Source organism: Ochlerotatus camptorhynchus, unplaced genomic scaffold, assembly GCF_037179485.1.
Source record: "Ochlerotatus camptorhynchus isolate MF236.1 unplaced genomic scaffold, CSIRO-AGI_Acam_v1.1 ptg000003l, whole genome shotgun sequence".
In the NCBI taxonomy this organism is placed as follows: domain Eukaryota; kingdom Metazoa; phylum Arthropoda; class Insecta; order Diptera; family Culicidae; genus Ochlerotatus; species Ochlerotatus camptorhynchus.
The window spans coordinates 1,491,465-1,517,101 of NW_027040495.1; the positions used below are offsets into that span (position 1 = coordinate 1,491,465).

At 37.1% G+C, this 25,637-nt stretch overlaps 2 protein-coding genes across 2 annotated transcripts in view; both read right to left on the reverse strand.

The window, feature by feature from the left end:
• LOC135712115 (somatomedin-B and thrombospondin type-1 domain-containing protein-like) overlaps positions 1 to 22,549 on the reverse strand; it is a 119,971-nt gene extending 97,422 nt beyond the window's left edge. The window contains exon 1 of the mRNA XM_065235118.1: positions 21,833 to 22,549. The gene's annotated coding sequence lies outside the window, so the exon portion shown is untranslated. The remainder of the gene's footprint in view (positions 1 to 21,832) is intronic.
• A 1,067-nt stretch (positions 22,550 to 23,616) lies between these two features.
• Positions 23,617 to 25,182, reverse strand: LOC135713033 (uncharacterized). Its single transcript, XM_065236145.1, has 2 exons — positions 24,997 to 25,182; positions 23,617 to 23,958 (listed from the first exon to the last, which is right to left on the reverse strand). Exons 1-2 carry the CDS (start codon positions 25,180 to 25,182, stop codon positions 23,617 to 23,619), a joined length of 528 nt encoding a protein of 175 aa, XP_065092217.1.
• Positions 25,183 to 25,637: the final 455 nt, after the last annotated feature.

The window sequence follows — 25,637 nt, forward strand, 5'->3', positions numbered from 1 at the left end:
GCCCACACTATGGTAGCTTGATTAATGTTCTACTATCAGCCGCACATTAAGTGCACTCTCTCTTGGTAAAGCAAATCAGGTTTTCTTTCATTAATTTCCTTTCGCATTCAGATCCACACTTTCCTATGCATGCACAATGGAAATGTGTGCTCACCGGAAGGTGGGATGAGCCATCTCTCCTCCGCTGTTCAAGATCCATCCGCTCGTCATTGACGGTAGGTACCCATGGTCAGCTGCCTGGTGTGTGGTAGTTGGCATACGATGGTCGGCATTTCGGTAAATGAAGCTCATCTTTTATTTATTCAGTTTCCAGATACCTACGTATCCATCCACCTACGCCATCACACTGACCATCATTGAGACCCGCCGTTCGTTGGTAGGTCTCGTCTGTTCCAACATGGTGGTCATTCATTACACACTGTATACCTTTTCCTCTGACCGACCGGCAGTAGAGCAACGATACCGGAGATTTAGATGTGTTCAAGATATCATATTCTATGTGTTGTACAACATTCAGCGCTCAGGAATGTAGGTACATATGCGAATGCAGCAAAAAGGGTGCACAAATGCTCGTTGGCTGAATTCTGTCACATACCATTTTTATGCAGGCCATCAGATTAGTAGGAAAGGAATCACTCAAGTTGACATAACAAGAATCACACGGGTTGGATGGGTTTATCTGTTGAACACAATCTAAGGATTGAATTTCACTCAAATCAGATCGGAAAAGGGTACCTCCATATAATGTATCAGTTTCCCAACAAATAACCCTTGTTTGTTTTTTTGCTCGTAATTTGATTGAATGTTACGAGGAGGCGTGCTCGGACTTGTTTGCACTGATTGGTACCGATTTGCATAGGAGACGAGATGGCTTTTATGATCAATCAGGGAATTGAAATTGTTGCATTCATATAGATGAATATCCATTTCATAAGGAGCTAGAACAAACCGATCTAATAAAGTTTTAATTGAAATAGAAGTACGGCTGATTGGAGTGTCAAAATTGACGATATGAAGCACACTTCTGCAATTGACATGAGCCGGCTTGACTGTGCAACACAGTTTTGATTTATTTGCTGCTTTGTGGTTTGGAAGCTTGTTTTGTTTTATTTGACGTGTGAAATCGGTTTTGGATCCATTCCTAATATTTTAGTTCATATGGTTTGAACACCAAACCATTTGCACTTTGTTTGAAAATTGCTATGGGAAAACCAAATTAGTTTTTCACCAAACATGTGGTGAACCAATATTTTCGTTTTCGTTAGAACCGTAAACTTTATAATTGTATTCATTAGTTTTATGACATAATTTATAATAGTTTTAAAATAAGCTTAACGATTTCTAAAACATGACATTTATAAAACTGTGGGCAATCAATGGTTGTTGCTGTAATAAAAATTTAATTACATTTATATAGATCCAAATGGTATTGGTGTCCATGGATGTTTGGGTGCGGTCAATCAGGGGAGGGGGATGGATTTGAGGAGAACCCCAGCCATGGAGGCTAAGCAAATTTTTACTGTATTTTTTAATTTACCATATTTGTACTGCTAGAGCGAATAATTTTCATTATACGTTCAATCATACAATTTAGTTCAGCGGCACCGGTGGTATACTGGTAAGCGTGATTAACTCTCACCCCAGCAGGCTTGGGTTCAATTCCAGTTGGTGCCGCCAGGATGTTCTGAGGCATAACATCTCTGATCACGCCTTCCGTCGGAAGTGAAGTAAAGCCGTTGGTCCCCGGTTCATGAGTTGATGGGTCGATAGATAGGGTTCAAGTGTGAGAGTTGCCTCCTTGGCGTCGGTAGCATTGGTGCTCAGCACGGAAAGCAATATCGACGGAAAACAAATCAAGGAAAAAAATAAATAAATTAAGTTCCTCCAATATATCTGAGCCTATTGGAGACCAATTTTCGAGTTGAGGTAGATCTTTCAGCAAATTAGCATCTATTACTGATGAATGCCTGAGTTATTTTTGTTTGTTGAAAATAGAAAATAATTTTCTTAAAAAGATTGATTTTGAAACATTTCGCCTACATTGATGCCACACGACATTGACATGCTGTTTTGACATGTTGTATGATGTGACATCGCCGCCACTGGCTACAGGGCGTTTACTCAAGTAATATTGCAAGTTTTATGGAGGTTTTAAAGCATGCTACTAGTCTAAAGAATGGTCAACAGAACCCTTTTTAAATCGAAATTATTACTTGGGTAACCTAAATCTCCACGTGGTTGTAGCACAGCCTCTGATGGCGTCTGAAATAGCATTCCCAACTCAAATTATCTGTTGAATATGAAAATCAAGAAGAGTGAAAATTCCATAGAAAGGCCTAAATCGCTTCAAAAGTTATTACATGACATAATGAAATTTGCATACTTTTCATAAGGCGAAAATCACAACATAATATGTATGACAAGATTACGCCTCGCATGTAAAGCTAATAATTACATTCAGAATCCTCCCAGAAGCTGGTTGCCTCTTCCAAACAACGAATAGCATATAAGTGAGCATCAGAGCAGAAACTTTTATGTTATTCAATTTCATGTCATACTCTGTCACTCTTGGGGCCGGGAGCGTAAATATTTCACGTCATACAAAAAAAATAATTCACTTCCCGTGTCATCAATCAACGTTTCCGTACTCCAGCCGGTTTGACTTTGGATGGCTTTTTCATAATCCCTTCTTCCTACCTCCATTGAGCGGATTCAGACCACGGCATAAGCCGGATTATATACATTATCCTGGAAAATCATCGCAATCCAACATCTCGCCAAAAAACCACCTCTCAACCCGTGCCCATGCCCATGCCCATCCATCGCATCGTAAGCAAACAAAACCTCGAAAAATGGAGGCGACAGATCTCTTTTAATTAATTTCGACACGTTCTGCGGTTCAGAAGTAATGATTTTTAACTGCCATCTTTATCTTTAATGGCGTCTCCTCAGAGTGATTTAGATAGAGTCATTCATCGTCGCCGCAGCCAATGCCACTGCCGACCGCCGCTGCGTGGTTTGTCTTGGGTTGCGGGTTGGTGTGGCTTGTCTGCTTTTTTTGGTTAGCTTAGTTCCGCTGAGCCGTCGTTCTACCGCACACGTTCTGTCTTCGCGGTGAATCATTCATTATGCTGTCCGTGCTCTGCTGCCGGAGGTGCGGCAGCCGAGAGCGGTATCGGATCTCGGATCCATTGGCTGCCTACGGTCGTTACGGAAATTTTCGCCTGTGATCATAGAGACTAAGCTTTGCACGATGCGCCGGGCATGCATTTGATTTGGAAATCATGAATAAATCAAAAGGCAATAAATATTTATCTCCGGAACATGGGTGAGGTTTAATAAACATTATCCAATAAACTTTCACAAATTAACACGACAGTTTGATGCAGTGATTAGTTGGTTGTGTAAGTTGTTCAAGCAAATCATTATACATTATCATATATAATGCAGCGTCCCCGTATTGTAGTGTGGTAAGACAAAGTTAGCTTATAGATTTTTTCAAAATGGCTCACTTCAAATTTAAAATATAAGAAAAAAGTCTATTCTATGGAGTTTTTGAGATTGGTTCATCACTTAAATTATTCTATTTTATAACATCATATCAAGCTGAACATTGCATTAGGTCCTAGGTAACATTAACATATTCTCTTCGTCGACTTTCTCTTTGTATACCCATGGCCATGTAAAAACATTCCCAGGTATTTTAAGCACACAGATCGATAAAAGATGCTTTTATCTAGCATCTAATACGACAAACACAACAAGAAACGGCTAAGTGCTCACGTTATTAACGAAAGGGAAAGTCGACGAACAGAATCGATCAATGTTACTTAGGACCTAATGTAATGTTCAGCTGGATATGTAAGCTACACCAAAGTAAAATCGTTTTTAGAGATTTAGCTGATCGAATATGATTCCAGCTCACTATCAAAGAAAGATATAATAGTCTGCAATTTGCATTTAGGCTGACGCAAATATTAATTTCATGTTATGTCCGACATCCCTCAACTAGATTGCGGGGAGGGCAAAACAAAACAGCTTGGGGCGAAGCAAAAAAATGTCGAATCAAGATATTTAATAATAAATTAATGAATTAATAATCAAAAATATGGGAAGTTTTCGAATAAAGCGTAGAGCAAATGACGATTTGGAATAATGCTGAATTTTTCTGCTCCTTCAATATTTTGAAATTGTTGAAGGAGGGAAGAAGGATCGACATAAAAAAATTGCATCAGCCTTATGTCCACTAGAAAAAAAACACCTGAAGCAACTTTGCTAAAAACAATTTTATTTTATTTATTGGTTCACGATTTTTTTATATGTTTTAATATGTATTGTGGGGTGATTTATATAAAAACGGTTTTTCAAGCACTACTTTTTATGTATTGATTTCTCGTAAACATTACACTGTGGACACTTTTTCAAAATTTTATAGTGCACATTTCTGCCGAAGCCTTAGTGATATCTCCTTTTGCTGGTAATGTCTGGACACTTTTCCGAAAAAAAATACGCCCTTTTCAAAAGTTAAAGTTAAGCATAAATGACCTCATGATCTCTCCAAAGCAACTAGTAACATAAAAAATCACTTGAAAATAAGTTTTTTTTTTTTTAATTCGTTTGTAACGTCTCAAAAAATGCGATATCAACTAAGCTATCAGAAATGTGCGCCGTACATATTGAAAAAAGTGTATGGAAAATATATTTTAAGAAAAATCAATGTATAAACAATTACTGATGAAAACCGATTTTCTAGGGGCCACCCTAAGTTGCTTAAAAAAATCAGTATAAATCGTGAACCATTAGAGTTATAAAATTGCTTCCTTGATTAAAGTTGTTTCAAATAACTTGTTCTACAACTGTGTCCAACTGGTATATCTCAAATAACTAAAAAAATATATTCGGATCTCATCAACTGTATGGACCACCCTAATGTCTTGCACATAAAAATACTGTCTAATATTAATGAAAAATCTGTCGCAAAGACACTAAATTCCTAAAACTAATGATTAAGGCACAAACAGTTTATTCCTAAATACGGTATGTTGACCACTGTGCATTGTTTTCAAAAGTATCGTAATCCTGGAGCAAATTGATCACTTAATAATAAAAACATGAACATAAATTTAAACATAAAACAAAATCGAAAAACTAATGGTATTAAAATCAGTGGCTATGAGGTCTCCATCGTTGCATGAATACTTATCATACTGAGTGTTTTATATATATTTAGGACAATTTTGAAATCTCATGTTCGAAAATATCTATATGAGTTGATCCGCAAATTTCATGCAATTGTTCTAATTAAACTTAAGCTCCCTTAGTCCGAATCAGGTTCTGCTACACTTTGTGCAAAGTGTAGAAGAAATTACAAAAAGGTTTTCTAAAAATACAAAGGCAATCAAAAAAACTGTGGATTTATCAGAAAACCATTAATTTCTCAATATTGAAAACATTTTACACTTTTTACCCTTCTTACAAAGAAGGGTATAGATATCACTTGAAAAACCGACCATCGATCCGAGGCCCGGAGGGCCGAGTGTCATATACCATTCGACTCAGCTCGACAAGATCGGAACATGTCTGTGTGTATGTGTGTATGTGTGTGTGTATGTAACGAAATGAATGCGCTCACGTTTCTCAGCAACCGCTCAACCGATTTGGACAAACTCGGCGCCAAATGATAGGTCTTGGGGTCTTGGAATCGGTGAACCGGTTCCGGAGATATGGCCGGAATAAGATCCGGTGAATATGGGCCTTCACGCTGGATTTAACGGAAAACGTATCAAAACCATCATGCGACACATCAAATTACTACAGAATTCAAAAATAAGATCAATGCAAGTCGTGTTAAGTGTTCCAGACCACATTGGATACACTTGGACATGTTCCGGGTACCCCGGGGAAGTTGCTTGAATATGAATTGAATTAAAACCCATTAAATCACATAAAAATACGATGATAAGGTGATTGGTAGCCTCACCAAATAGACTACACCCGGATATATTCCGGGTACCCCCAGGCAGTGGCGTAGCGTCACTGGATGACACGGGGGTGGGGGGCTTGGTCACTGATAATGACAATAAAATAAATAAACTTGAATAAGTAAGAAGGGTCTGATCACACCATAGGTGGATAAATTCGGGTTTTTTTATATTAGGTTTATTGACACTTAGTTTAATTAGAAATAACAACATTCAAGGCAAGGACATCAATCGTTGCAACCCTATGATCGTATTTTTAATGCTTTTGATCGTCAGTTATTGTGCTTTGCATGATCGTTTAGACTTCTGTGGTAATGGTGAAGAGCGTTGATCATAATTTCGCTGCGACATTTGCTCAACAAGGTAATTGTTAAAATATGAACCTACCATCTGTGGAATGCACCTTGTACCCAGTATACATTTGACATAGCGAAATTTGACTGTGATAAACATGATTTCGGGAGAGTCTAAACAGGTGAACATGTCGCAGTGAATAAAATTGAAATTTAAAACGTAAAATTTGCTTTTATGTTCTGAGAAACTCCTCAACGCAATTATTGGAGTCTTATGATGATATGCTATCAAGATTTCTTTTAATATCTATCACCGAAAATTGTCTACGTAACAACTAAAAACGGATCAATTTGCCCTCGGATTACGATACTTTCGAAGATTTCAATACTTCCTCGATAAATACTTGACTACTAGTCGTCATAAACTAAGTAGAAGGTTTGGGGATATCGGAGTAATTAGCAAGTATCTACGGTCCATACAAATTGTTGATACATTTGTTTGAAAAACTGTCTACGTAGGGGGAGTGAGGGCTAAACTCAGGGTGCATCTTTTTGAAAACATACATGCGATCTAATAGGCCACCCTCTGATTCTTAATACTCAAATATAATTCTTAACCAAAAATGGTAGATTGATTAATGCTAAGAGATCGCGCAAATGGTTTGAATTTTGTACGGTATGTACAGTTAAAAATTCTCATAAATATGTCACTTTATATTTGATTCAATTTGTCCAAACACGGTATAAGTTTAATATGTGTCTGCTTTATCAAGCCTGTTTTTGTTACGGTCAGTTTGATAGCAGTTCAATTATTATAAAATTGTGAAATATTGACAACATAAGGTAAATTGAGACTTGAATATACGCCAATTTCATCACAACAACGACATATTTTTATCGTTGTCATGGTAACCACGTATTAAAATTAACCTCACAGTCACAAATTGTTAATATTTTTTATAACTACAACACTGTTTCTTGATTAAAAATTCGGCTCAAAGGGTTTCAATTTTGTACAAACACATTGTAACTCGACATTTTCCCGGATTTCCAAATACCGGGTATATAAGCATATAACTTATTTTTAATTTGTGACACTTTTACTCCTTTAAATTTGTATTGGATTTGAATCCGGAATTTTCACAATTTATGAAATATATATCTTCCTTTTGTTTGGTATTTACTCTGATTTATTGAAAGTATTTCACATAGACACACTTTTTGTAAATGATCAACAAGAAGAAATCGTGAAAAATACGACCTAGCAGGGAAACAAACCGTGAACATTTTCATCAAATTTTATAATCACGTATCTAGGTGGTACATAAAATCCATCGTGTCCATCATTCATAAGTTGATCATGAAAAATCATTGAAATACATTGTTCAGACGGTTAGAAGTACTTTATTATAGAACTTAAAGGAACTTCATGGATCTTCAGGATGCTTCGTAGAATATAAGACAACTTCGTAGAAGTTTGGGGAACTACGTTGAAATTATGGTAATTTTTTAGAAGTGCTGCAAAAAGTCGTTTAGTTAATTTTGAGAAAGCTCAGTGAACTTTTTACAACTTCAGTGAACTTTGTACAAATTAAGTGAACTTCGTAGAAGTGCAGAGAAGTTTGTTGAAGGTAAGCAAAATTGCTTCTCACACAAAGGACCTGGGTTCAAACCCAGTCAGCGCCGTCGGAATATACTGAGGCATAACATTTTTGATCACGCCTTCTTTCAGAAGGGAAGTAATGCCGTTGGTCCCCAGTTCATGAGTTTGATGTGTTAATAAGTAGGGTCCAGGTGTGAGAGATGGTTCCCTTTCGTTGATTGCATTGGTACTCAGTACGGAAAACATGATCGACGGGAAACAAATCAAGGAAAAAAAAAGTTTCTTGAACTTCAGCAAATTTTATAGCCGGAGACGAACAAGCCCAGGGCTGAAAATCTCCTTAATAAAGATATATTTATTTATAGAAATTTAGAGGAATTTCGAGAATCTTGTAGAAACTAGGGGAACTTCATTGAAGTTCAGGATTTTTTCTTTAATTCCATCGACTTTGTAAAATGTCAGCAACTTCATCGATGTTCAGGAGACAGCGTAGTCATTCAGAAAGTTTAAGAGAAATTCGGAGATCTTAATAGAGCTTCCGAGAATATCGCAAAAACTCAGACACCTTTGTTAAAATTCTGTAAAACTTCATAAAAGCGGGAACTTCTGTTTGGGGAACTTTGTTGATGTGAAGCACTCGTTTCATTTTAACAAACATCATAAAAGTGTTCCAGGACCTTCTCTTAATTACAGGGCACTTAGTTAATGATTTTTGTTAGTTTAGGAATTCCTAAAAAAATCAGGAAACTTTGCAGAAAATCATCGAAACTCCTAAACGTGAAGTGAACTTCGTAGAAGGGAATTTTGTTAGAAATCAAGGATCTTCGAAAAATTTCGGAAAATTTTGTAATAGTTCAGGAAATTTCCTAGAAGCTCAGGTAATTGCTTAGATGCCCAGGAAATAACGTAGAAATTCATCAATCTTCTTAAAATTTTAAGGATCTTCGGATCAGTTTATGAAACTGTGTAACTTTGGGAGCTTTGTTTCACCAATATGTTCAAGAAAGTTCCTAGAAAGGATCAGGATCTTTCCGGAAGTATGCTATGAGATCTTAAGAAGTTAATATTTTTTTAGAAGTTCAGGGAACTTGTTAGATCACAGAACATTGTATGTATTCTAAAAATTTCGTACAAGTTCAGCAAGCTTCGCAGAAATTAAGTTGTAGCTATCGAAAAATGTAAAGTTGTAAGATATGGAAAAATCTTTGAAATTCTGGGAACTTCGTAGAAGTTAACGAAAAATCTCAGGAGGTTGTACATTCCACATATTCAAGGAATCTCATAGTGGCTTTGAGTTCATGGAACTGAGTTTTAGTTCAAGAAACTTCTGATCGAACCTGACGTTTGTTTTTTTCCGTGGAGTTTTTTTTATCTATAATCTGTTGCTGATCTGGCCAAAACCAGGCCCAGGAGACAATTTCTAGTTCCTCAGTCCCTATTATTTGCCGCTGAGAAGCAGTTCCGAAGACAAGTAGAACCTCCACGAGGCGTCCCATCATTCGTTTCGTCCCATCATTAGTTCCATCATTCGTTGAGTCGCAGCGTTGAACCTAACTATTGGCCACGAAAAGGGTTGCCAATGCACATCAAAAATCGACTACATACATCCGAATATTTGTATTCTCAAATCGACGGAAGACATTCCGCGCAACTACCATAAACCGGACTAGTTCATATTGATCTTCGTCAAGCTTCGTCTACAATTTGGACTTCTACATCAACACATGTCACAGCCTTCAGTTCAATTGGCTAAACTTGGTGAGTTCGTTCCATTTTGTAAATTTTTATCTTTTTAACCCAATAACGTTAGCAAATCACCTTTTTATGGTGTGTTACTGATATAAGATCTACCACCGAATCCTAGTCGTGACAACTTCAAACTAGAGAAGCAGGATTTTTCAGTAATGAAAGGATTACATTTTAGTGCTTGTTACTTTTTATGACTTGATATTAGTGACAAGACTCGGGTAGTGACCACCGCTGATATGCAAGTCTCTATTTATTTATTTATTTATATGACTGATCATCAACCGGCGTTATTTGCCCCAATGATGTATTAAATTAAAATATTGATTATGTTCATAGAGTTTACATAATCCTTTTCCCTTTGTCCTTCTCCTTTTCCTTTCCCTCTTCTCTTTTCAGAAAGCGAGTAATAACGCTATAGCTATAAGCCATAAAAGGCTAGGACAAGAGTTAGTGCTCATGTCACAACCGTCAGAAGAAAATGGAGCATGAACTGACATTAAGCTGCTTTTACTGCATTTGTTTATTTATGTGGTCATAAAAATTACATGAAATTTTCGACATGATTGTAGTGCATCCACTTTGATGTGATATCAAAATTTTTTTTTTTGCTGTGTACGAGAGGTCCACGTTTCATCCCTTTATTGGATTCTGAAGCATCGTGTTTAAATCTTCGATTTAAACAGGCCCGATGTTTTCTGAATCATCTTGCCCTTTAAATGCTGCACAGTAGGCCTGGCCATTTTGATATGTGTGACGCATCTTCGATGTGAAACATATATCAAATAGACAAGAAAAATTATGGAGGTATATCCATTATTTTCCAGGATGCTTTCAAGAACTGGCTGTGTTGGTGTTAGATTAGATTAGATTAGATTAGAGTTTTAGTTCAAGAAACTTCTTGAAAGTACAGTAATCTTCGTAGATGTTCAGGAAGCGTCGTAGAATGTATGATTTTCACGGATTTTCGATGAGATATCAAAAAAGTTCTCTGGATATTATTCAAGACTTTTCAAGTTGATCAAGTAATGTTCTGAAGATCTCCAACTGTTTAAAAATTCAAATGACGTCTTTCAGATATCCTTCCAAGACTGAAGTTTAACTAGAGAGTATTTAATGGATATACAGCTGTTCAGAGATTTAAGACCCTTTGGTTATTTTTCAAGCCCTCAGATTGATCAATTATTAATCTTAAGATATTGAACTGTTCATAACATTAAAAAGACGTCTCCAGATAGTCTCTCAATATTGCTGGTTGATCAGATATTAGTGAATTCAGGTTGTTTAGGAAGATCGAAAGATCTTGAACTGGCCAAAAATTTAATTGGCTCCCTCAAGATGGCAGGTCGGTCAGGAAGTATTTAAAAGATCTCCAGCTGATCGAAGATTTCAATAAAGCCCTTTAGATATTTTTCAGGGCTTCAGGTTGATCAAGTAATAATGTGAATATATTCTTCCAAAATGGCACGTTGATCAAGAAGTATTCAAAAGATCTCCAGCTAATCGAAGATTTAAGTGAAGTCCTGTGAATATTCAAGTGAATCAAGTTTTATTCTGAAATAACCGAGTTTTGTTACATTATTCACATTAGACATTTTCAGAAAGGAGCTTAAAATATGAAGTCAAAATCTTCATTTATTGATCAAAAATCTATATATGCCAGCTTAAAATTTATTCCTCCATAATCATCCTAAATCCATCGGAAGTCATCTTCAGATTCAGCATGTCTTCAAGCAACTTCACAAATCATGAAAAGTCTTCAAAATGAATGCATATAAAAAAACCCTCAAAATGGAATTTAAATTTCTGCTAAATGAAACCATATCCTCAAATCTGGTGTCGCTTGTATTGAAGAAATATTTTTTTTTATTCTTCGAAGAAGTGACAAAAAATTAAAATGCATTTCAGAATTTCACGGTGAAGGTTTGAACAAAAATACATTCTGGAAAAACTTGCTTGTATGCTGCAGTCTAAAGCAAGAACAGCCATTACATTTGTTGTGTTATGTTTCATGTAATAATGTAATAATGTAATAATGTAATAATAGGATGTAATAAACCCAACCTTACATTGGATATAAGAGAAATTTGATTTGCGTTTACCTTGAATGATTGAATGATTGAATCGTTAACGCCGAACTCATAGATATGTATGACGATTTCTGCTCAATAGGGTCAAAATGGGCGATCAGGCCGAATTATATTTTAGCCCACGTACGCTGATGTTTAGACCACCTCATCAAAAGACACCAACTATAATGACAAAGAGAATCCGGAAGAAGACCATACGGAGAAGCAGTGGATAGCGTACGAAGAGGAGACCAAGTTGACGGTGGTGATAAAGAAAAATATTAAATAAAAAATAATTTAAGAAAATTTAAGTCAGTCGGTAAAGAGGCGATATTTTCTCAACACTGCTTGAGAGCAGTCTAAGCCTGTACCATTTTTGCGTAAGTATTATTGATAATTTTAACAATAAATCCAGTCGTAGGTATCAACTCTATGCTTTCATCTACTCCATCTATCGTATAAAAATTACCACTACAGTCTGTTATTTGAAATTAGCATCTTCAACTAAATAAATCCAGTTTTATTTATTTTTTCCATGATTTGTTTTTCGTCGATCTTGTTTTCCGTGCTGAGTACCAAGGCTACCGACGCCAGGGAGGCAGCTCCCACACCTGGACCCTACCTATCGACCCATCAACTCATGAACCGGGGATCAACGGCTTTACTTCCCTTCCGAAGGAAGGCGTGATCAGAGATGTTATGCCTCAGAACATCCCCGCGGCGCCGACTGAGATTGAACCCAGGCCTACTGAGGTGAGAGGTTATCACGCTTGCCAATACACCACCGGTGCAGCTATAATCCAGTTTGACTTTTAAAATAATTTTAAAGAAGGCATTAATGATTTATTTATTAATTTTATATTTTAAAATGAAAGTTTAATCTTCGCTAAAATTTTTGTAAGTCTTATTATTTTTCAGTTTTCTTTTATTTTAAAAGAAAAATCAAAACTAAATTTATTAACTCTTTTCAAATGGTAATGAAAGAGAAAAGAATTTGAATCCTATTTTCAATTTGCTACATAAGATTGTGAAGGCCGGTCTTGGCTTTTAAATGAAACTGGTTTTGTAAAAATCGATTTGCATTTCACATAGTGATCAACCATAACACAATTTTAAGCACTAACAAATAGGTTAAACATCCTTGTTTTGCCCCAAACTGCCTCTTTTTATTACTTAGTTGTAAATTTTAGTAAATAAAAAAAATATATAATAAAGTTGAATCCTTTTCAAAAAAAGTCTAGATTATTTTTAATGAATTCAAGCGTGTAAAGTGGATACACTGGATAAGTGAGCCGACAAAGCTTTATTGGATTCTGAGAAGGCACTGAGGATTCCTAGTGCCATAGCTACATTACCCCATAATTCATAAATTGGACATTTTTATTAAACGGTGGAGACAAAATCATACTGTTATCCCATATTTCTTCGTTTTTAAGCAAACTCAAAAGTTTTTTTTACTATAAATGAGCCAGAAATCAATAAATTTTGATCATTTTCTTAAACAAATAGCTTAAAAGAGTACACAGCGAAAAATTAATTTTAATATTACATGCAAGAGGATGCACTTTAAAAATGTCGAAAATCTCATGTAATTTGTATGACCACAAAAATAAACAAATGCAGTAAAAGCAGCGTAATGTCAGTTCATGCACTGTATTAATGATAATTTGATCCTTTTTGGCATGTAGTACCACCATATTTTCAACACGATTGAAGTGCATGTATTTTGATGTGATATCAATATTAATGTTTTACTTAATGTGTACTCATACAAGCAGCGTTTATTCAAATTGCTTAAACTTCATAAAGACTCAGTATGTCAAGATTGAAAACATACCGACAAATAATCAATATTTGATACACTAGTAGCCAAGATTTCAGACACTGAATAGTTACTTTTAAGTTTAGTGATGTTGAAAAAATATCACAATAATTATTTCTTATGTCGGGTACAATATGAAAGAGCTTGAAATTTCCTTCTAACTCCAGAAATAAATCTAAGTTTGAATAAACATTGATTAAAAATCATTTCTGAAAAAAAAACTGATAATTGTCATTTGATCTCGCCTTATAAAAATTAAATTAGTTAGGTGAATATTATTCCACGATTATTCGGGTAAAATAAACACGCACACCGCAACTCTATGAACACCAACAACACTATTACTGGATCACTTTCCCATTCTTAATTAAACATACGTGGCCACAGGAAAATCGCGTTAGAACCAATCCGGAAATGTCATAATTCACCTTAAACATACACTGTTTTTTATTTACCGTTTACCAGCACCGCACAGCATATGAAACGAAACAGAAGATAGCAAGATCCTTGTGAACGCAAAGCTTGGTCGCCTCGTAATGGCAAAATGACTACCTTTTTGCTTTTGCGGCGAAATAAAATATGTATCGCAGTTTGTCGTCAAAGAACAGATTTGAGGGTGAGATAATTGTATAAATTTGTGTACTGTAATTATTTATGAAGTTTTCTTTTGCGTTTTACGTTGCTCACGTCAGTCGTCATCATTTCCCAGTCAACATGAAAGGAGACATAAACCTTAAGCTCGTTGCCGGATAATCCTACCCAAACTGGTGCTCGGAATGAGATTTTAATGTGTTTTGTTCTCTAATTGAATTGCCCTTGACTTGAAATGGCTGACGAAGCCTGCGGTGATTAACTTCATTTATCCTGTCCCTAAGATTCGTTGTTCAACTGGTGGATCAATCCATTGTCAATAACGGATGCAAATGTCTCAACAAACAAGCTTACGCAGCATCCTCTTGGATTTGTTTTTTCTCTGTATTGAAGCACATATGTTACAATCTCTTCAATTTCATGAGTATCCCGATCACGTTGGAAACAAACAACAACTGGGTAGTAGCAGGATGACGCCTTCCAATGAAGAAAAACAATGGACATTGGTGGTTGCAGTGTGGGAGGTATGGAATCAGCTTGGCTTAGGTTGTATACATTAGTGCTGGCTGGAGTGTAGGACAAAATAGAAGAAATAAAATAAAAGAAAGATAGTGGAAAAAATCCTTAGGCGACACAGGTACACGAAAAGAATAGCAAAACAGCAGTGATCCTCATATGCTACAAGCACCGGCATTGTGGTTGTATAAAGCTTTGTATTCCTTTGAAGAGGCTAATATATGTTTGAGGAATCCAACCGAAAAAGGTTGGACAGGCTTTTATGTTCCTGTGCCCTTGTTTTTCTCGTTTATGCTCGCTTTTTCATATGCACAAAACAAAGAAATATATTTTGTACAATATGACACGCGCTTCTTTTGTCGACTTCTTAAAACTAGAGAAATTAATCCATCTCCGTCATCTCATCAGAAGACTAACATTTACAATCGAATTGCATTACACTGGAGTCGCTTTTTACGCGGGTGATACGTCCCGCGTAAAAAAAAACCGCGTAAATTCCGGGATCCGCGTAAAAAAAACCGCGTAAATTCCGAAATCCGCGTAAAAAAAACCGCGTAAAAAAAGACCGTGTAAGAAAAAACCGCGTAAAAAGCGATATACCGCGTCAATTCTGAAATCCGCGTAAAAAAAAAACCAAAATCCGCGTAAAAAACAACCGCGTAAATTCCGGAATCCGCGTAAAAAAACCGCGTAAATTCCGAAATCCGTGTAAAAAAAAACCATGTAAAAAAAAACCGTGTAAAAAAAACCGCGTAAAAAGCGACTCCAGTGTATCCCTAAAGGATTTGTTTAGAAAGGAACTGATATCGCATAATGCCTGTTTGTTTGACCACTCCCAGAGAGGTATCCGAAACATGTGCGGTGTTGCCAATGCAGTCCTGTCCTACAATATAATGTCACTATAGAAACTGTGATCTATAGAAACATCCCAACATCAAGACTGTACGTTTTAACCCTTCAAGGGGTGTAGTGAGGGTTTGCTGTACTCTTTGACGATATTTGGAAATGACGCCCCTTTCCTTAGTTAGTTAGATACTTTTCATTGTGATATACTTTTAAAATCAAACTCGTGTTCCCCCCCAATTTTTAAAGCGAATCTAACGTGAAAAATAATATCAATGTATTTTGAAACAAATGTCATAGATAGACTGAATCAATAACGAATGTAACATTACATCCAAAGGAAATAAAATTTAATTTATGTCAAAAAAGTGATACACTCTTTACGAATTAATTCAAAGTTAATTTTAGTATCTTTTAATTAAAAGGTTCCGAACACGATTTAGAATAAGGTACGATTAAATAATTTACCATTGGTAAAAAGATCTGGTCATCTGAACTAAATTTTCGTGAACGATCACGCATCTCAATTAATCATATTGTCGATCAGTTTTGATACGACCAGTGATTTTAAGACAATGTATCATCAAATTCATGATTATTCTAGGCGAGGTTCTAGAAGATTTTTTTTTAGTGTTAGGAAACATCACTTTTCACTGCAGTGAAAACGAAACTAACTCAGAGAGTGAGTCACTTTTACTCATTCGTATGGAGAAATTTCTAAAAGCGTTCCGCCTGAGCCTGCTTGATCGATTTGAAATCTACCATTTTACGAAAAACATAATTTAAGAAGAATGGTAAAAAACACCCATTTATTGACAGACCTCCCATTTACCCATTAATGAGTAAACCATAGTTTACCCAATAAATAAGGAGGGGCACTTATAGCGGAAATGTGTGTTTTTATACCTATTAATGGGTTTTCGCGAAACACCGTGTATGGCAGATTTCAAATCGATCAAGCAGGTTCAGACGGACAATCATTTTCATCGACTGTTTAGCGAGTTTAAGAATTTTATTTGGCTGGTACTATCAAAATATCTTATTGCAAACATTTTTTTTTTTTCAATATTTCAGGACCAAATTTACAAAAAGGCTTGAATTTTTGCTCAAAATAATTCAAAATATTTTTAAACTATGTTACAGTTAGCATAAATAATATGAAGTTCGCTGTTTGATGACAGTAGTAGCTACCTGTACATATTTTTATGTAAGTACCTGCGTTATGACGAATATGATACATAGGGGAAATGGATCTAATGTTGGCCTATGGATCTCTAAGATTGGGCCCATCGCTAAAAATCTGCTATTTACCAATTGTCATTGGGACGGTACTAATTGATATTTTTGGTTGCTATTGAAAATTTCGTCGATTGCTGAATTTATGTATGGGCCCAAATTAGGGACACTTAGGCCGACATAACATACATTTCCCCTACTTAAGCATGGGATTAATTCATACCTAAGCTTGTATTTCGATTTTTTTGAGAAATAAAAATCTCTGGTCACGTCTTCCTTCGTAAGGAACGTAAAGCCGTTGGTCCCGGCCCATGTGTGGGTGCGATATCCTACGCAGTTGTGGAAGCTGCCTTCCTGCACATTCGATTGCCGTCAATGGATGTTAACACATAAATTAACACATAGTGAACATGTTCAAAGAATCATTGAATAAAATTGTGAAAATTATAACATCGCAACGGAAACACGAAAACGTTTCGATGACAAGATCCATAAAATCGTCACTAAATACAATAACAAGTAGCATGAAGCAAATCGCACGACAGAGCGATTTGAGTCATCTTTTCAGAAGGGCTTACTGGAGAATTTGACACCGAGGAATTTATTGAACAGAAGCAATATGTTGCCTCAACCTCTGACGCCAGAACAAAACGTGGACGACCTTCAAAACTTTTCTCGGACTTGAGCGAAAGAGGATAACGTCCCATCATAGATAATTAATCAGTTGATCCCAAAGTTGACATCATCAAAAAAGCTTCATTATTAGCAAGACGGACCACTTATAATCGAAAGGATCTGAATTTAGTGAAAGTTATTGGGCATGTATTAAAAAATCAAACTAAAAACCTAAAATAATACTGACTCAATTAACTGATCAACGGGGAATGACGTCAGCAGCAGATCCTTTAGTGTACTTATTGATGCTGAATTAAGTAGATTTCAATATGAAGTAATACATAGCGACACCTTCAAGATTTCCACCTTACGATGTGATATGTGCCCATCCTAGTGAATTCATCGAAGGAAGTGCATCGAAAATAAGAGTGAAGCTGCAGGCGCTGTTAGAACAGATAGAATCGTTAAAATATTTGAAGCAGAACTCAACGAGTATATGGATTGCAACGATCTTGATTCTACAGAACTGGTTCTTCTATGGACGGATCAACTGGATGTTCGCAATATCATCAAAAACTATCAGAAGGATGTCAGGATGATTCAGACATATTTTCGTCAACTTTAACACCGATTCAGTTGTTCATGCACAACGATCGAAAGGAAATTATATGGTTTAATCCTATGCCTCAAAATATTCGATTTTGTAGGCCATTCATACTTGAAATTGTGAAAGAGAGTAAAGAAGTAATTCTTGCTTCAAAACAAGATGTAGAAGAAAAAATGAGTGAATTAACGCCAGTGAAAGTTGAATTCTCAAACGACAAGTTTATACTTGGTGATTTCAATGTTGTCCTCAGTATGTTCATTCAGTTTTCATTCGTGCCAGAATTAATCGGACCCATGATCATTTCCATTTGGATGGCAAAAAGACGACAGAAAAAGGTGTTTCTGGATTATCCTGACATCATGAAGAATTTCATGATATTTTGTAAGCTGTTCAATAACTGATACTAATAACTGCAATGCATTTGAGGAACTTATGAAAGTTGGCGATGAAATTGAATAAGATTTTGTTCATGATGATATTGTAACAGAATAGAGAAATTCGTCAAAAATATATTATTTCATTGTAATTGTTACACTATACCTTATTGTATTTCTTATGTACAACATATCTATTCAAATAAATAACCATATTTCCAGAATCAAATGTAAATGTATGTTTTTACTTTTTAACGGTGTACTTTGTATAAATCCAAGTCAAGAGGAACATGTGAAAATGGCCTATCAGATTTTCATAAACAAACCTTTGTATGACCCTCTCGTGCCAACCGAAGGTCGCCCACGCAAACCAACAAAGTTATCGGATAGAAGAAACATTCCCCTTCCTTTAACTGATAGACCCTTTTCCCATGTTATGCATGAATTGTAGGTTGTCTTTCTTTTATAGATTTTATTTTCTGAAATTTAATATTGAATTTAAAACAATAAAAAGTTAACCTCTTTCAAAAGGATCTTGTTTTTGAATTCTGATGTTATTTAATGTGTCCCATAATAGGTTTTTTGTCCAGGCCACTTCCTCGGGGGTTCCCGGAACATAACCGGATGCAGCCAATGTGGTTCAAGGCACTTGGTTTGGCTGTCGTTGATCCTAGCCAGAAACTGGACACTTTTTTGGAGGTAGCCGGAACATGGCGGGATGTGGCCAAGGTGTTCCTAGGAACTCGGTTTTGCTGTCATCAGGGCTCTGCATTTACGAAGCTCTAAAATGAACTCGAGTTTTGTTTCTCTCATATGCTTTGCTTTAAATATATATTTTAATTTTCCGTCATAAACGTCATGAAACCTCTGTTGATATGTTTCATCAAAGACGAAAATATGAAAGTCGAGTGCTCTTTCGCTCGTCCGTTTCAGCGAAGCTTGAAAGAAAGACCAATGGAGCAACGGGAGAAAGAGAGACAAGCGATTGAACATTTGTTTGTGCACGCCGACTGAGGTTTTAGAATGCTGCGAAGATGCTTGACTCTAACAGAAAAAGAAAGCCAGCAGGCTGCAGAGGCTCTTTGTCGCGTCGATTTGGTCTATTGAAGCTGATATTGTGACGCCCTGGCTGTCATTGATCTTGTTTTTGAATACTAATGTGATTTGATGTGTCGCATGATAGATTTTGGTCCTAGTCAGAAACTGTCCACGTCCTCAGAAGTACTTGGAATATGGCTGAATGTGGCCAATATGGTCCTGGACTGCCAATTTGGCTGGTTTGTTTTTGAACTCTCATATAATTTTTATGTCACATGATTGGTTTTGGTTCTAATCGGGAACTGATCACTTCCCTGGAAATACCCGGAACATATCCAGATGTGGTCCTGGGAACTATATTTGGCTATCAATGAACTTATTTTTGTATTCTTATGTAATTTGAAGTTTCGCATGATGGGGTTGCCATCTGAAGGACATTAAGCGTTTAGAATCAGGTTGTAAGTTGCTGTTGTTAAAATAATAATCATTACTATTCATAGAGCATTTCCTGGTCAAATAGCAAAAACAAATTGAATTTCAAACTCGAACTTCTCAGATTTTGATGAATCTTTGCATGATTGGTTGCTACGGTAAATCTTTACCATTTGGACTAAAATTCAAAGCATAACTCCAAAACGTCACATCCAGTTTGGTTAAAAATCGAAAGAAACCATTGCTGGCCTTTTACAAGACCTTTCAGAATTTTGTTCGGGTTTTGTTAGGTAAACATACTTTTGAATATAAAAAGCAATAAATGATCCATAGCAAATTTTAATACGATCCTTAAAAAACACCCAAATGATCCATAAAATCCCACTGAAAATCCCTAAATAAGTGTGAATGAACCACAAAAATATCAATATGATCCATATTTTATGTAAAATTTAGCAACACAATTGTAAAAATGTACCGCTAAATTACTAAAGAATGAGCATTGAAATTATATGAATTACCCATAAATATATTGAAAATGATCCTTAAAACATTCAGCAATGAACCTTAAACTAATGAAAGTGATCCATAGAAAATTAAGTTTGCGCACTTAAAAATATATTCATGATCCATAAATTAGACACATATTGTTCATGTTTTGGACACAAACTTTTTAACCCTTTAAAAACTGCACCATTACTACGTAGCTACTTAGATTTACTGACATACCACTGTTTTTTTAGTTAGAAGTGCGAAGCGACGGGTAAGCGTCTAGAATTACCTTAAAGAAAGCTTCTATAATAATCTTCTTTACACTCCGAACATGATGCCTCTGGTAAAATGGGTGACGGCAAACTTTTTTATTTATTAACGAATTTGAAATCAATGGGCCCCACTTGAAATTACAGACTTTAAAGATTTATTCGACATCAATAGGTTTAAAATCTATTGCTAAATTGCTGAGTAATAATTTTTAAAACATTACCAATTTTCCGTTACACATGGAGGCATCGCGTTCGGAGTGTTAAGAAGCTTCCTATGGATATTTTTTAGAAGATTCTTTTAGATGCTTATTCTAGATGCTCGCCCTTCGCTCCGCTCTTCTAAAAAAACACGGGCAGAACAGTAAACCTGAGTAGCTCCGCAGTAATAGGTTTATTGCTGAATGGCAATATGTTTATGGGTAATTCGTGCAATTAAAATGCTCATTCATTGGAAAATTTAGGGGCACATTTTTACAATTATGTTGCTAAATTTTACATAATATATGGATCATTTTGATATTTTTAAAGAACGTTTTTCAATATTTTATGGATCGTTTTATCATTTCTAAAGGTACATACTTAGGGCTACCTTTTGTTAGGAGTCGTCCCACTATGCAGTAATCCAGGGTGGGAATTTATGAGGTAATCAGTCTTAGAATATTTGTGTTTTTCGTGAAGTTTTTGTGTTTAAAAATTTCTTTTGGTGGTTGTAAGCATTAGGGTGATCTACACATTTAGATTAAAAAATTAACTTTTTTATTTTTGGAAATAAAGGCATATTTTTTTTTTCCTTTGGTTTGTTTTTTCCGTCGGTCGTGTTTTCCGTGCTGAGCACCAATGCTACCGACGTGCCAGGAAGGCAGCTCCCTAATGCTTCATCCTAAGTAGTGCACAGCTGTCTCGCCATCTTCATCACAAATCAAACTCCCAGTACGTGCCAAGGATAAATCCTGCACTGTTGCGATCATCGATTTTATCGCAAACAATTGCAAGCAAATTCATATGCACGTATTTCTCACGGCAAACAGCTCAAGATTTTAACGCATGTTTGCACTCATCTAACCAACCAAGTGTAAAGCATGTAACGCTCGAACTCATCATCTACCGCTCCATAGCATCAGAAATCATTTTGTCAATAGTACGTGCTCGATGCATTATGCAAATGTATTTCACCTGTAAACGAGTAATCTTGCCTCTTTCTTTCTTTCCTTCTAAGCTAATCCCCAAGGCGACCACCCATTCCATAAAACCCAACCATTGATGTAAGCTTAGAAGATAGCTCTTCTCACTGTTGACACATACCGGAAAAAGTGAAACGAGGCCAATCTCCTACTGCAGTACGGTGGCGGCCCTTTCTCCAAGTGTGGCAGCACGGCGTGAAGTATTCAAAATATTATTTGTTTGTATTTTCTCCAAGTGCAAATAACATGGTAATAAAACTCGGTTATTCACTATGTTTTATCCACACGCTCTTCAGTGTAGACAGCCAGGACCGAATATACGATGAGACCGGGCAAGGAAAGTACACTTTTCACCGTTTTTAACACACCGTGTGTTTTAATTTTCCGGCTTTGCTTATTTCTCCTGTTTTACACTTGTTGGTTGCACACCTTTTCACCATTCACAAAAAAAATAATGGAACTGTAGCACGTTATGGTTCCGCGAATGGAAGAAAAAATGATTTATCCTGAAAATCCACCACCAACGAAAAAGCTTTCGGGGATGTGTCGTGATTTAATCCTTGCTAAAGGAAAAAATATCCTCTACTCTTCTCTGTTTTCCACTTCAGCGAGGGATTCTATTGAATTCTTAGTCCTAAGCACCCCCACAGGCTTGCAACACTGAGAAACGATGAACTTTTGCGCGTGTCGAAAGTCTCGCCTTCGAAGGAGATAGAAAAAAAAAACTTCCTCCCAAGAGAATTATGAACTTCTGAAAACTCGCACCATTCGGAAGTTCCTCAACAAGTGCGTATAGACCGGATGAAGTTGGAAAGTTTTACCCGACAAGAGCAAAAACAAAATCACACACTGCATTCGCCAGAACACGTACCTCTACATAGAACACACACGGCAAGCAAAGATCGCTAATAAAAAGACACAACCGTACGCCACCCCGCACCGATGAACAATGAATCGAGCCTTTGAATCGCTGCAGCATAGAAATCACGTTGACCCGAAGGTTCTGCATCTCCAAAGCTCACTTCTCACCTCATGGCTACACGGGAACAGTCTCCTGCCCGAGCATAGGGGTTCTCTTTTGACTCCATGCTCTCGCGAGATGGAGAGAGTAACCTGAACACCATGAGGGATCGGATCCTACACCGTCGTCAGTTATGCCGTGTACGGTTATGTTGTTGGAGCATAGCATACATGAGTGAAGTAAACAGAGAGTATATTGTCGATGGTTTTCGCGAGCTATCACGGGAGCACTGTGCAAGCATGTTAGACTTATCTTTAATTTGTTTATTATGTTGCGAGCTTCTTAGGACATAGCCTGTCCTTTTGTAGATTATGATAGTTGAGATAAAATTTGCATTGTGTGATTAACATATTGATCTCATATTATTTTCTTCAGGTTGAAACTTTGGTTGCCAATACTCATCTCAGATGGAAAAAAATGATCATCGGGTTTATGAAATTATCAAAACATCTATATTATAATTTATTATGATCATATTTGTTTTAGTAATATGCAAGAGGAAGTTGTATGGTATGTATTTGACACATAAAATCTATTAATTTCACTTCCTGAGAGTCGTAACCAGAAATTTTATTAAGTTTCATTCATTCATTCAATTAGCGATCCTATACTCCAACAACATAAACGTGACCTTTTTGTAAATTACTAGTAAAACAGAATCTATGACAAAAGGTCGAAGGATAAAAAGGTCGAATGTACAAAACGTTCGATTAGACCTTAGAGGGACAAGGGAGCTTTTTTAACTTTTTTTCTAAAAGTTCCGTTCAAATTCCGTTAGAAGCTACTTAGAATGATTTTTCTACCGGAAATTAAAAATGAGGCTGCTTAGAATTCTATAGACCAAGCTGCATAAGCCACAAATAGCCTTTTATCAGAACTTTTTGTTACTTGGGTCGCCTCCTCCATGTTCCGTCATCCATCTGCACTCCATCGTAGATGGTACGCAACACCTTCCGTTCGAAATCACCAATGGCGCGTTGGTCCTCCACGACCATAGTCCAGCTCTCATGGCCGTAGAGGACCACCGGTCTAATCAGCGTCTTGTAGACAGTCAACTTCGTGCGGTGGCGAATTTTATTCGACAGGAGCGTCCTTCGGAGTCCAAAGTAGGCACGATTCCCTGCCATAATGCGTCTTTGAATTTCTCTGCTGGTATCATTTTCGGCGGTTACCAGTGATTCCAAATACACGAACTCATCGACCACCTCGATTTCGTCACCGTCAATCTGAACTCGGGGTGGGAGGCTAACATTGTCTTCCCTAGAACCTCTTCCTTAAATGTATTTTATCTTTGATGCGTTGATGGCAAGTCCAATCCGCCTAGCTTAAGCCTTCAGTCTGGTGTAAGGATCCGCCATCGTCTCAAAGTTCCGTGCCATGATGTCAATGTCATCGGCGAAGCGAACTCTCTTGCAAATGGTGACAGGCGGCGGCTCAGCAGTGTGATCGCGCGGTAGTTGCAGCAATCCAACTTGTCGCTCTTTTTGTAGATTGGGCATACGACACCTTCCATCCACTCCTCCGGTAATATCTCCTCCTCCCAAATCCTGGCAATTACCCAGTGCAGCGCTTAAGCCAGTGCTTCACCACCGTATTTTAATAGCTCACTTGGTAGTTGATCTACACCACCCAGATAACCAGAAGTCGTATAACAATGTACAGACAGTATCTTTAATTGCTACAGTTTATGTCAAAATTGCATATAAAAATGGCATACCTCGCATTATGTTTAAGTTAAATCGTATAGAATGCGAATTTCAGACTAACATGCAATGACTCATTTTTCCGTCGTACTGTATCACAAATTAAATCGGATTACATCGTAAGACTATTTTAAATGAATTTGTTATTACAGATTAAATGGTATTTGATGTTAAATAAAAAAAAATAATTAATATATGCACGTATATGACCTCCACTTTTGTACGTATAAGCCATTTTTTTGCATGCTATACGAATTGTTTGTTTGTATATATGTTTGTATATCAAGAAACCAATTTTGAATACACGTGCATTCTGGTTGTCTGGTCAGTTGCTTTGTTGTTCTTCAGCCGACCGATCTTCTCCTCAATTTCTTGAAGATCAGGGGCCGGTAGCCTGTCGTCTACTGCGCGTGCTCCAAGGTCTGTTGCCGTGCCACCTTCATTTTCTGCTGCTTCACCGTTGAGGTGCTCGTCATAGTACTGCTTCCATCTCTCTATCACCTCACACTCGTTCGTGAGAAGCTTGCCGTCCAAGTCCTAGCAAATATCGGCTTTCGGCACGTAGCCTTTGCGCGAACTATTTAGCTTCTCGTAGAACTTCCGTGTGTCGTTTACACGGTACAGATTGTCCATCGCCTCGCTATCTTGGTCTTCCTGCTGACGCTTCTTCCTTCGGCAAACCGAGTTTTGACTGTTCCACGCTTGTCTGTATCGCTCCACATTCAATATCGTGCGGTGTTGCAGCATTCTCGCCCGTGCTGCATTCTTCTCCCCTACTAACAGTTTGCATTCGCCGTCAAACCAGTCATTTCTTCGGTCCGGGATTGCATTACCTAGTGCCGCTGCAGCAGTACTACCTATGGCGCAACGGATGTCCCTCCAGCCATCTTCAAGAGAAGCTCTTCCGTGGGCAGTGCAACTTCCAGTTGCTGCGCATAGTCCTGGACAAATCCGGTGTTCCGTAGTTGCTCAATGTTGGGTCACGACGTTCGACTTCGACGGGTGTTATACACCGTCGAGAGTTTTGAGCGCATGCATACTGCAACTAGGTAGTGGTTCGAATCTCGCACCTCGCACCTCTTCACTTTGCTATTGCCGGACTGGCAACATTGCCCAGGCTACGCCACCCAGCTGTGTCCATGTTTCAGCTGGTAGTCTTTTGTTATCATATGACTCGGGGAGGCGTGAAGTAGGAACTTGTG

What these genes read in the sequence shown, in the direction of transcription:
- LOC135713033 (XM_065236145.1), bottom strand. Translation starts at nt 25,182, where the DNA reads ATGCTGCAACACCGCACGATATTGAATGTGGAGCGATACAGACAAGCG. An exon ending in ATAGTTCGCGCAAAGGCTAC is followed by an intron (nt 23,959 to 24,996) that starts GTGCCGAAAGCC and finishes CCCCGAGTTCAG; the next exon opens with ATTGACGGTGACGAAATCGA.